This window comes from Seriola aureovittata, chromosome 9 (genome assembly GCF_021018895.1).
Source record: "Seriola aureovittata isolate HTS-2021-v1 ecotype China chromosome 9, ASM2101889v1, whole genome shotgun sequence".
NCBI classification, from domain to species: domain Eukaryota; kingdom Metazoa; phylum Chordata; class Actinopteri; order Carangiformes; family Carangidae; genus Seriola; species Seriola aureovittata.
In genome coordinates this window covers 5,620,001-5,632,911 of record NC_079372.1, presented here as the reverse complement: position 1 = coordinate 5,632,911, position 12,911 = coordinate 5,620,001, and the positions used below count along the sequence as shown (strand labels likewise).

The 12,911-nt window shown below is 42.9% G+C and overlaps 1 protein-coding gene across 3 annotated transcripts in view; it reads left to right on the top strand.

Moving 5' to 3' along the window:
* Window positions 1–12,911, top strand: part of arhgef25a (Rho guanine nucleotide exchange factor (GEF) 25a) — a 45,562-nt gene that overhangs the window by 3,218 nt on the left and 29,433 nt on the right. Inside the window, exon 1 of one of the 3 annotated variants that reach the window (XM_056384153.1) lies at window positions 9,372–10,368. The exons of the other annotated variants lie outside the window; for them this stretch is intronic. Coding sequence (XP_056240128.1) covers window positions 10,263–10,368 — 106 coding nt within the window. The 5' untranslated portion in view covers window positions 9,372–10,262. Of the gene's footprint in view, window positions 1–9,371; window positions 10,369–12,911 lie in introns of those variants that run through there. 3 annotated transcript variants of the gene reach the window in all.

The following is a 12,911-nucleotide window of genomic DNA, read 5'->3' as shown; positions in this document are numbered from 1 at the left end:
AATGCTGCCAAATATTATTTTAACTCACAGCTCAGTGTTCGGAAAAGCAAAAAAACAAAAAACAAAAAAACACCCAAAAAAACGCATTATTCAGGGCCATGTGCAAGGATGATGACCGAAACAGAGATTGTTTATTTCAGTCCCAGACAAGCTTCCCTGGTCAATTGTTTTTGCTTAGCCCAATTTCCTTTGGATTGAAAATTGGATGGAAAATCAATGAAATACAAGGCAGAAAAACATCTGAACCACAAGAACAAGATACAGACTATGGCGTAGCACAGAGTGGGGGCTGGCTGCAGTTGTAGTTTGCTCTCCATTCTATAAACCCATGACAATGTTCCTACAATGAAATACTGTATCCTGGTTCATCGTTGTAAAGAGCAATTAGATTTTATCATGTATGTTTTTATGTATATAATGTTAAATACTTGAATGAATGTTTTGTAGTCTTTGAAAATAAAGGCATTTGAAAACCCCCCCCTGAGATTTTAGTAGATGTTGCATTTTATCAGTATTGGTCATTCATAGTTATTGCATTGTTATTTTCTCAGTATCCGTATCACTTACCTCTCGTGCAGAGAGGGCAGTGCAGAAGATATAAAACCTAGGTGTCACAAAACACTATTTACATCAATAATGTGCTAATTAGCAGGATTGGCAAACTAGAACTTAAGTACCAAACTTACTTATTAAAAGGTTAATGAGGGGGGCGTTTTTCATGCAATGACAAAAAACTGATTTAAATGGTTGCCATGGTTTGACTGGCTACAGCAGTGCTGTGTTAGTGGAAGAGATCTTTTTTTTTTTTGAAAGATGTAGTTCATAGGGCCATAGGACCATCTGTTATGTGTTAGAAACAAGATGCCTGTTAGTGGCTTCCTAGGAATCACAGGACAGTGCCCGCCTCCACGAATTCAGATCCTTTCTTTCAATTCTTCTCATTTTCCAACCCCGGTTTACTTTGCTCGTCTCCCTGCTTTCTTAGCAGTGAATCTTACTAAAGATTGACTTTCCCATTTCTTCTGATCAATTTCTTCTCCCTGTTTTCTCCCTCCTTTTCTGTTCCAGTCTTTATGCATCCTCTTGCCTCCCAGCAATGTTTTCAGCAGTGGTATTTTACTGGCTCTCCAGTACACAGAGCTGCTGATCATATTTCTCTCAAATCTCATTAGTTTTTTTTCTCTTGGCTCCTCAGACTCCCAGAAATAGTATATAGCTCATACCCTCACTCCCCCAGACAATATGTGTCTGCAGTGTCTGTTTCGTAACACTGATCAGTGATGGATGGCCATGTGTGTGGACGCGCTCTGTGTTTTTACGATGTTGTCTTTTTCGAGGTAAAAGCCACGCAAACAGGAAACTGCTGTGAAACCAGTTACAATAACAGTCCTGCAATCGACCCACAGCTGCATGCATACTCTGCTCATGTGTACAGACGCACACACTACACGTGTCTCTTCTCACTTTGAACGTGCTCATATGTAACTTAAAACACATGCTTATTATTAACGTAGAACACAGTTATGCCAGTGATGTTTGATATCTATAGGAAACATATGTTGGACGTACAGAAGTAATAATGAACATTTATGAGAACAAAATATGAAAAACACATAAGCATAATATTCTCTGTATCACTCTTCAGTTACCTCGCAAAATAGTGCTTATAGTACTTTTTACAGTATTACAAATATGACGTCTTTTTCTTTTGATTTTTTTCCCAATTTTCTACTAATAAAATCCTGAAATAATTAAAGGATCAGAGATCAAAACAAGAGACCAGAGAGAACTTGTAGCGTGAAATACCTATGAAAACATGATTATGTTTGGAAGGACTATGTACCCAGTTTTGTGCTCAGCACCTCATTAGAGTACAAATTAAATAACAAAAGTTACCGTATTCATGAAAAGTTGCGTGGAAAACGATGTAGAAAATGCATGCCCCTGTCCATATTGGGGTTTTCGAGAGGCTGAGAGCGTGTGCCATTCAAGGAGAAGTGCTGATCTCTGAGGACCCTGGGACTGAACTGTGTGTGTGTGACCTTAAATGGGCAGAGTTCAACCTCAAGTTGCATCATATTGTATTGTAAGGACCAGAGATTACACAGCTTTACCTCACAGGTGGATGGTGTAATTGTGTGCGTATATATGTACACAAATGGAATATCTCACCCATCCTCTATTGTAATGCACCTCGGATGACTTCATACAGTTTGTCCTGAACTGATCTCGCATGGTTCTTTTATGTACGAACACTTACAACATACTTGGGCATATTGTCAGTGTTGTCATAAATCTTACAATAGCTCAGAGCACAGAGCGCACTGTGCTCCTGTGTGATGGCAAGACGGTTTGATTTTCCATATCTGTCTTTACCATCTCCCCACAAGGTTTTGTAAACAAACCAACATCTGTCTTGATTCTGTTATCTGCACCTTTGACCTGTAGATCAGACCCTTTCTGAAAAGTCCTCAAGTGAAATAGTGGACATTAACCTCGGATATATGTGGACTTCTAACCACTTGGATTACATTTTTCCTGAATTGGCAGTGTTGATCAAGTTATGAGGCTTGTAGTTAAACCTGCAGTAACTGACTTTTGCCCACTTGGGAGCAGCGTAAACAAGTTGTGAACACAACACTGACATCATCACCTTTTAAAGTGAAAGGGCGAACTTGTTCTCAATAGGTTGTTTATTTACACAACTAAGAGTTATTTGGAGTCGTGTCTCTGTCCATCTGGCAAATGTAAGTCCAATATTCACTCTGCTTCAGCTCCGGTTTTGGTCTCTACCAACTCCTGAGGGAAAAATCTGTTTCTTTAGTTAACAGATGCTCCACTATGTTCACCAGCTTATTTTTAGTTTTGTAGCTTTTCTTGCTGAAAACAGCTGCCTGAACTGATCGAAAAGGAACTGAAGGAGTAAAGATGGAGGCCGGACAGCCAAACAATCAGCTGAAACTCACTATAAATGTCCATAAAGCTGAGGGCAGCTGCATATTTAAGTCATAGTTCTTTGTAAGTTCATCACTACAAGTGACCCCCTTTCACATTGTCACATCGTTTTCACTTTGTCATTTGATACATTGTTGTTGTAAAAGTGTTGATTATAGCTGCTTTAAAGCATTGATGATCACAGGTCTATCATAATCAACAGCTTACAGTATATAACAAGACTGAGTACTGAGTCAGTCCATTTCATACAATTTTGTTTTTAGCCAAAGCTCTTTTATTTTATTATATAATATTTTATATTTTCTGATGACAGATTTGATGCTCCTGGACATGGATGGTACCAGTCTTGTACAAACCTGTGGAGAGATGTTCTGCCATTCTTCACAGATGACTCTTTTCAGCTGCTTCTTTGCCGGACGGGTGCTGTTGCTTTACCTTCCACTATACATTACTCCAAATTCTTTCTAATGGATTCAAGTCAGTGGGCTTCACCAGGTCATAGTTTCACTTTCTTCTTCTTTAAAAACTCTTGTGATTTTTTCCCCAGTGTGTTTGGGATCAGTGTCATGTTGGAAAACTCCTCTCCTGCCAAACTTATTGAGACTTGGACTCAGACTTCAGTATTTTGGTATATAAAGTTGTGCCAACTATTAATGTCATTTCCCCCTCACCTTTTGCACTCCAGCAGCCCTGTGGCGGCACACTCTCGCCTCCATGTTTCTTGGTCAGCGCTGTGCAGTCACTGCTGCTGTCCTTGCCAGATCCACAGCAGACAAGCTGGACCCCGTCTGATCCAAACAAATATATTTTGGTTACATTTGAAGAATGTGCTGCCATCATTCATCAGATTTCTCTTCATGTTCTTTGGCAAAGTTTAATCTTGCAGTTTTGTGAGGAATGATTTTCTTCTTGGTCCGTAGGGGTTGACTTCATGCCGTGTCCTTCACACTGTCTGATCAATCACTGAAACACCAGTCTCCACAGATAATCCATGTGCCAAGTCAGAAGCACTTACTCGTCTGTTCTTCACTGCGAGGTTGTGTAAATAGCAGATTCTGGGTGCCACAGCCACTGTGCCTTCTGTTATTGTAGCATGACTCTTCCTGCTGCAACATGTGTTTCAGCTCAGGTTCTGCTGATGCTCATGTACCCTCTCCCATCTTTATGAAGTTGCACAGTCTGGTCTCTTACTTGTTCAGGCAATTTTTTTTTACTACGTTGCGCCATGTTGATGACATGACATTAAATACAGCCCAGGCCAAAACTAAGAAGGCTGTGGTGTTCCCGGGTTATTTTATAACCTTGTTCTTGTAATTAGTCTGAACTGTTGTACAGTTGTACTATATGCAACACTACAACTTAAAAATACTGCAATTATTTTAAGATGACACAGTTTTGAATCATCTAACATTTTAGTAATATACAGGGCTATATTCAGTTTCGCTGTATACTGTGTGTGGGCTGTCTCCCTCAGAAACGCTGAAACATGTAAGTTACCGTATATCCTCGTACATTAATAATTTTAAAACAGTATTTAATGTGTGTGTTTTTTGTAGAGTTAAATTGCAGAAGCTCATGTTGTGTTTCATTGAAATGGGTCAGGCGGGGCGAGCTGGAAGGCGCACGTCAGCCGGGTCACTGAGACACCTCACAGGTCACCGCTCCGCAGCACAGCTGGCATTTAGTCTGCAGACTGACCTGGAAGGGAGAAGGCAGATAGAGACAGCCAAACAGGCACATGTGCACACAAACATGCCACGTGGACATCAGGGATACTGATTTGTACATTTTATTAGTTGTATATAAAGATTTGCAGTGTGATTCAGGCTAATTTTGCAAAGCAGCAGAAAATCTAATTTATCTGAACTCTTCCCTTGAAACTGCTGGTTTCAGTGATAATTAATCAAAGATAAAGCAGCAGCGTCTCTCCATGTGTGGTCCCTGGGTTTGCTTTCGTTTAATTAACATTTTCTCCTTTGGGTGGCGTTTTAGCTCAGGATTAAGGCCTTGAACAAAGTCAGCAGTCCCAGAGTCTCAGTGCTAGCATGCTGCTTCTAGAGCAAGACTCACAGACCAGTTCCAGAGAGATAAAGACGAGGGGGGGGTGGAGTATGAGTTTGTGTGAATGTTTCGCATGTACAAAGTGTGTATGCTTGTCACTGTGGGTGGTACGTGAGTATTGTGGATGTTTTGAGAAACAAGTCTCCGCGGGTGGTGGACTTCCCCTCTGTGTACTGCAGAGCTCCTGCTGCCTGAGAGCTGCACTGCATGGTGAGGTACAGCAGTGGGAGGTACTGAGTGGTACTAGTGGTGAAGTGTGCGCACACACACACACACACACACACACGCGCGCGCACACACACACACACACACACACACACGCACACACACACATACAGAGCAACACACCCATCTATCTCCCCACTGTATGCCAGCAGTGTAGTTTAGTCTAATTGGACAAAAACAGCAGCTCTCTGCAGACCAGCACGACAGAGGAGAAGAGAACAGGACAGTTACTCTGTGACTCCTGCTCCATTATGGGATGTCAGCCAAAAAAACAAAAACCTCCTCTTCACATCGGCTTGTCCAGAATGCCAGTTTGCCTTAATTGGCGTTCAGCTTAGAAATGAAGGGCGGAAAAAAAAGACAAAAGAGAGGAACTAAAGGAGAAAAAGCAAGGGAGAAGGAGGAAGGAAAAATGAAATCTAAGTGAACATATTTTGGCAGGACTTCAGCTGGCTGTTGGGGTGAGGAGAGGCTAATGTCAGTGGGGGGTTGGGGAACACACAGCGAATAATCAACTGCATATATCTGCTGATCTGAGACTTGCTGCAGCTTTTAGTACTCATGCTTATGTCATATGAATTCTGTGTATTTGCTCGTTCCCTCTGTAGTTTAAGTGCGCGTGCATTACGAACGAGTCTGCTCCAGCAGTTTGTTTTGTGTTTACAACATCACTGTCACTACAAAAGAACATTGGGAATTTGTGTTCTTTTGCTTGAGCTGAATTGCATTCATAAATCATTCTCGAGATTCCACTCTGAACACGCCTCCTGCCTAAAATGTGACGGACTGACTCCCACACAGAGTGGAAAGACGATACATTCCCCCTGTTTGGCTCGCTCGGCTCAGATGAAAAACACAGCCATTTGTCTGCGAACGTGCTAATCTACAGACAAGCTTTTAAATACAGCCCACTGTTAATGTACATGTATAGATTTTTACTCTCTTTCTCCACACCTGCACAGACATACATGTGCAGATGAATCGTCTTTAGTGTGTGTATGTGTGTGTGTGTGTGTGTGTGTGTGTGTGTGTGTGTGTGTCGGAGATGGAGAGAAAGTGTGAGAGGGTAGGAGTGGAGGAGTGAAGGAGAGAGATAAAAGGAGAGAGATGAATGGGTGTTAATGCACGCCTCACCTCACATCCCCTGCTCCTCCCTTTAAGCTAGGGGAGGAATTCTGTCTGTATTTCTGTTAGCATTCAGGGCTTTGTACGTGTCTCCTGCGCCGATATCAGCGTTCATTTATTCAAAAGATTCATCCAACACTCAGAGAGATAATGTAGGTGCTGAATACAGAGAAGTAAGGTCATCTGAGATGTGGCCATTCAGTCCATTGTAGTAATGTCAGTCTCATCCACCATGAGATTTTTTCAAAATATTGATTATATGAAGGTAGAAAAATACTATTTCTTTCATGTTTGCAGTGACTTCAAAGCATCACCACGGACTGGATGAACCAGCACTTACGATCAGCCTTGTGCAACAAGTACAAAAAACCCCCTACTGGGTGTCTTGTAGAAACAGACTGGCATCTTCTAACTTAAGAGCACATGAAAAGATTTCCCTGCATTCACTTCATGAATTTTGAATGCATCTCAAGAGCAATGTAGTCTTCATTATCTCTCCCCTGTGTAGTCGGTGTTTGTGTAGAATGATAGTGCAGGCAGTGTTCGCTCAATTTGTAATGCTCTGCCCGCGGATTCTTGTCTTGGTGTCTTCGTTTTTATCATGTTTCTTGTAAGCCTTCTGCTCTGCTGTCAAATCCATTGTTTCTCAACCCACTTTGAATTGTGCTCCTGTGCTCACACAGTGTTTAGCAGCCGTATCAGCGTCAGACAAGTGGAGACATTCAGCAGCACTGTTCAATATGCCTCTGCTGAATTGCCCCTTCAATCACAGTCGCTTTAAAGCATCCATTATAAGCAAAGAGAGAGATGTAGGGAGGCCTGGAGCGAGAGGAGGAGGTGGGAGGGGGGGGATTGCGATCTATCTGTATGTTTGCAGATTGTAAGTGTTGCATGTGGCAAATCAGTGTGCTGTCTCAACCTGAGAATAGATATTATATCTGTTGCTGTGCGGTTTCTCTCAGACAGAACTTTCTTCTCTCACATCTTAGAGCTGCTTTAGTTTTCTCAGCATGTTTGTGAATGAGGAAAAAGAAACAGAGAGATGGTGAGAGAGTAGGGTCTAATGCAACTCTGTGTGTGTGTGTGTGTGTGTGTGTGTGTGTGTGTGTGTGTGTGTGTGTACTCTACTTGTGTGGCTAATGGGTGAGGCAGCCAGGCTTCTGTTTGCTCTGACTATCTCCTTTAGACGACAGAAACATCCTGACAGCGGTCTGCCACCACCCTGTCACTGTGGAGAGATGGATGCTGGAGAGACAGGCCAGCCAACCATTGAAGCACTTGACAGTGCACCTCAGGGATGTGCATGCTCACGTGAAAGCGTGCATGTTGGTTTTCCGTGCCAGCCGATACTCGCTCATCTCTTGTTTCTGTCGATGCCCCCAAAGAGGAACCTGTGAGTGGGTGCGGTGACGCTGCTCGTCTTTGTCGCAGTAATTGGGTGGTGATTTCCAAACAATCGGATTGTAGCCTGTGTGAAGGGAGGATAGCGTGATGTGCCCTGCAAAAGTGAGATGAGATCACCCACTGAGTCATAAGCTCAGCAGCTTCAGGCCTAAGAAATGCTGTTTGTTGGTCAGAAAATAATTGGTCTCTCACAATAACGTTGTCACCAACCATTTTTGTTTTCCTTCTTGTGCCAGTTATATTTCGAGTTGTTTCCTTTAATAATTCTGTTTTACATGCTGACATTTCAACAGACTCTGATTTCATCAGCTGATGAGTCATAATCTATTGTTAATTGAGTCTAATGTGCTCTGATGTAGGCTAAAGCACACATCTAAATATGGTATGCTCAGTGTGTATTGCTATGTTGGTAACTGCTCGGCCTCTGCAGCTTCCAGCTTCATCAAACTGACTCGTCTACAAAGCTTTTTGTAGACTGGGAGATTGTGTGTTTGTGTGTGTGTGTGTGTGTGTGTGTGTGTGTGTGTGTGTGTGTGTGTGTGCTCTTTTTTCACCTCGAGACAAAGAACTCCTCCATAACATATGCACACTCATGTCTAGTACCAGACACAAATGTCCATTTATGAGCTGTCTGAACACTCACTGAGTCACACACACACACACACACACACACACACACACACACACACACACACACACACAAACGCATAATTTTCTGATGAAGAGCCAGATGATCAAGACATGGCGGTACTGACAGTAGACGTCTGAGGAAAGGTAGTGATGAGTGAAACTAAAAAACACTTGTTGCATTACACAGAGTTTGAGAGTACAGTTATATAACAATATAAACCTTAGAAATCTTTCAGACATTGCGCTACGCTGTGTTTACCATCGGCCGTACCACATTGGCCATTGTTGCGAGAATATGTCTGCTTTATTTCAAGTACTGGGTTTATAGGATTTTTGAATCAATGACCATGAATTTACAGATATGTATTTTACAAGATGAATCCAAAAACAATTTTATATTTCACAATATAAAACACACAATCACAACATGTATCTTTATTTCTCTCTGAAAATTCATTCAGAGGATCAATTTCAGTTTAATCTCTGAGCTTAAAGTAAATATGATTCAGGTGATCTAGATTGAAAGAATTTAGCCGATATTTCTTTGGTTAGACTGCGCCACTATGTTTGTCAGGCTAAATGACTATTGTTACACACGCACACACACACACACACACACACACACACACACACACACACACCAAGAATGCCAACATTGTGAAATTTGAGACCGCCTGCTCACTCCATGGAAACAAAAAGGGGAAAAAAAAAAAAAAAAACGCTCACTCTGCTTGCCCCATGATTATAAATTAACATAGAAGTCAATATTGGAGCTGTCCCAGGCAGGAAAGCCCACGCTGTGATCCATGAAGTGAACACACACACACACACACACACACACACACACACACACACACACGCTCTCCTCAGAAAGTGTAACCCTCTTACAGGCTGTGGTCACCTTACTGGAAAATACATGACACCTTCAACCCAACATGGTCTCTCCACTGTAAATAGCATGATGTATCATTACAGACCTGGGAGTTACTATTTCCAGGGCCAGCTATGAGTGGACACAAGAGAGCATGGCATTTAATCTGCACTCGGACTTGGATATCTAAGGGCTCCTGTAAGCATTGCCCATGCCAAAATGAGACTCAACCACGTAGAAAAGAGGATAAGAGACAAAACGGGGGACAGCAGACGAGAAAGAGGAAACCAAAGGGAGGAGAGGAAAAACAGCTGAGAGGAGGGAAGAGAGAGAGGAGAGAGAAACAGGAAGAGAGAAAATTAGGGGAGTGGGAACCTTATCCTGGAATAGCCAGCAACTAGAGCTGCAGACTCCACCCTTCTCACCCCTCCCCTTACTCTCTCTCTTTCTCTTTCTCTCTCTCCCTCGCTATCACTCTCTCTCTCTCTCTGTCTTTCTCTCTCTCACCCTCTCTCTCTCTCTCTCTCCGAGGCAGTCTCCCAGTCTGTCATTTGACCAGGCAGTTCACAGAGAGCGAGAGCTCAGCACCAAAAAGAAAACAGAGAGAGGGGAGTACATTCAATATAACGATAAGCTCGCTGGAATGTTTCCTTGGCTGTTTATCACCAGCTGAAAGAAAAAAAAAACCCCAAAAAAGCCTGTGAGTGTGGATTTCTTCTTTGCCGCTGCTTTTTGTGGACTCTTTTCTCTTCTTCTCCGTCTGGATGTGGGCTTTAACTCTGTCTGCAGTCAACTGAGGAGGAGGAGGAGGAGGAGGAGGGGGATCAGCTGTCACCTTTTTGGGGGGACTTTACACTTTAAGGAAGGAACCTCCACTTAAGTGAGGGTGAGAGAGAGAGAGAGAGGGAGAGAGAGAGACAGAGAGAGAGAGAGAAAGTAGGAAAAAGAGAGAGTGCCGGGCCATGCCCACCTCTGCTCATGGTTCAACAGCATGAAAGGGGGCCACCATCACCATCGCCACCACCGAGGCTGTGGCTGCCAACACTTGTTCCGTAAAGTCCTGGCCAAGTGTGGCTGCTGCTATGCCCGAGTCAGAGGTCAGTGTCTCACACACACACACACACACACACACACACACACACACACACACACACACACACACACGCACAGTAACACATAAAAAAAGGGTTGATTTTCATCATTATCAGTCTTAAGTTTCTTTCCCTTTCAGTTAGAGAAATGCTTCTTTTTTTTGTCATGTGTGCGAGTAATGTCTTGTATGTGTGTGTACAGTTGATCACACTCAACTGATGCAATAACTCCTCTCCTCTCCATTTAATACCTTGCTCTTCTTCTCCTCCACATTTTCTTAGATGTCCACCCACCTCTCCCTTATCTCCCCTTCCATTCCTCTGAGCGTATGCTAATGGTTTAAGTGTGAGCCTCAATCCTCTCGCCTGCTCTCTCCGCCTCCAGCTAAAGCAACAGATGTGTGTCACATACACATCTGAGCAAGCAGATGAAAAAAACAAAAAAAACCCAAAACAAAACAGCTCTTCCTACAGATGACTACAAAGTGAGAAGCAGGGAAGAGAACATGCGTTACACATTCTTTCAGTATAGATAGAAAGAGAGGATGTGTGTGTGTGTGTGTGTGTGTGTGTGTGTGTGTGTGTGTGTGTGTGTGTATGTGTGTGTGTGTGTGTGTGTGTGTTGGGGGGCATTTGGGAAGTGACTGTCCTCATCATGATATGTGCGTGTGTGTGTCAGTTGAGTATGTGCAACACGTGGATGGATGAAACACACAGGGGTGGGGTGGGGGAGGTGGGGTGGGGTGGGGTGGGGGGGTGACTGAGCAACTCTGAAACATTCCTCTGCCCCCAAACAGTGAGAGTTGAACAAAACAACGGTAATCCTCTCTCTCTCTCCGACTCTCCTGTTTGTTGTAATGAAGTGCAGCAGGAACAGCAGCGGCCCATTAGAATAGTGTGGTTGAGTAAAAGCAGCGGGTGGCATGATATGTAATAACAACAAGGCTGGTGACTGTGCACAGTCGTCTACAGGCCTGCGCCGCTGGTTTAGAGTTTGCTCAGAAGCTCACTGTGACATCAGAAATCAGATCTCTCTCTCTCTCTCTCTCTGTTCTACCTCTGTCCGTCAGCTGCCTGTCTCTCTGTCCCTGTCGCTGTCTTGTGCAGACACAGGGCCTCCGTCACTGTGGCTTGGAGTCAAAGTCAAAACAAAAAGCAGTGTCTAATAACAGTGTATGAGTTTACACTGCGGTGCCACGCTATGTGTTTGTTCCCCCTTTTACAAGCTCACATCAAAGGGATAAACAGTGGACCTACCCGCTGAGGCGCTGTACATAGGGGGGCTCACGAAGTAGGCTTTCATATTATTGGCCAGCGTTGTTGGATACATACCTCAAATTCCTTCAGTTTAATCTCTTATGTAATGGATATTCTCCTTTTCCATCGCCTGCAGCTCCCCGCTGCACCTCTACCATGTTATCATAGCAAATACACGCACACTTAGATCATAATATATAAACATGTGGGGGATTGGAAGAATGAAACAGTTCAGGCTATTAAAAGAAATCTCAACAAATATACAGTAAAAGCATTTTTTTCCCAACAGTCTGGATTTCTTCTTCTTCAAAAAAAAAAAACTTTTAGTGTATGCAGGAGCCAGTTTCTGGTCCAATATTACAAGATGATATGTTTTTATATTTTACAGTTGGAGGCAGAAAACCTCTTGATCTTGCTTTACAATCTGAGCAAGAGACATATGAGCGTGCTGCCCCCCCTCTGGAGAAGCCACATTTTAAAACTACAGCAGTCTCTTGGAGTAGGCCTAACTTAACTATTAATGTGAAGCTGCGTGCTCCATAAAACCTCCTCATAGAGCATATAAAGTACATTTCTGTGTTGCTACCACTGAGTTGCTCCTGCTATGCTGAGGAGCTCACACACAGTCTTTCCCAATCATCTACTGAAAAAAAGCTTCTATAATTAACCTGATGTCAGAGGGGAAAAGCGGCGGCTGTGGTGAATTTTTTTTTTTTTTTTTTTTTTAATAACACTTCTTTCTCTCCTTAAAAAAAAAAAAAAAAAAAAAAATCTCATCTCTATACAGCTCTTTGACATTTTATCAGATACATTTGACATTTCAAACTCATTTGCTGAATCTCTCTCTCTGTCCAATGGGAGCACAACCTGTGCCTGAGCCCGTTGTTTCTGTTGTGGTGTTTACAGGGGAAACACTGAGCAATGCAGGTCTGACATCTGTAGCTGGCAGGCCCAAAGCATTGTTCTCGCAGGCCAACCACGTCACAGCATCAGATACTGTATGTTTGTCTGTAGAAGCAGTTTTTATCAAACACTAGCGCTAGTGGAATTTAACATAAAATGATTGCGTGTGGGCTGTCAGATTTCTGACATGCCACTGATATCAACAGTAAACAAAGAATTCCCTCTTTATCGAGGTTTTTATGGCAGTGACAAGCTGTCCTGCTCTATTGTATCGGACCTAACAAATGCATCTACACCATTCATTGATTCTAAAACAGCCACTCCATTTACACAAGAGGAAATTATAGTGTACTGCTTGACTCATTGCCTGCTTCGGAATAACAGCACTT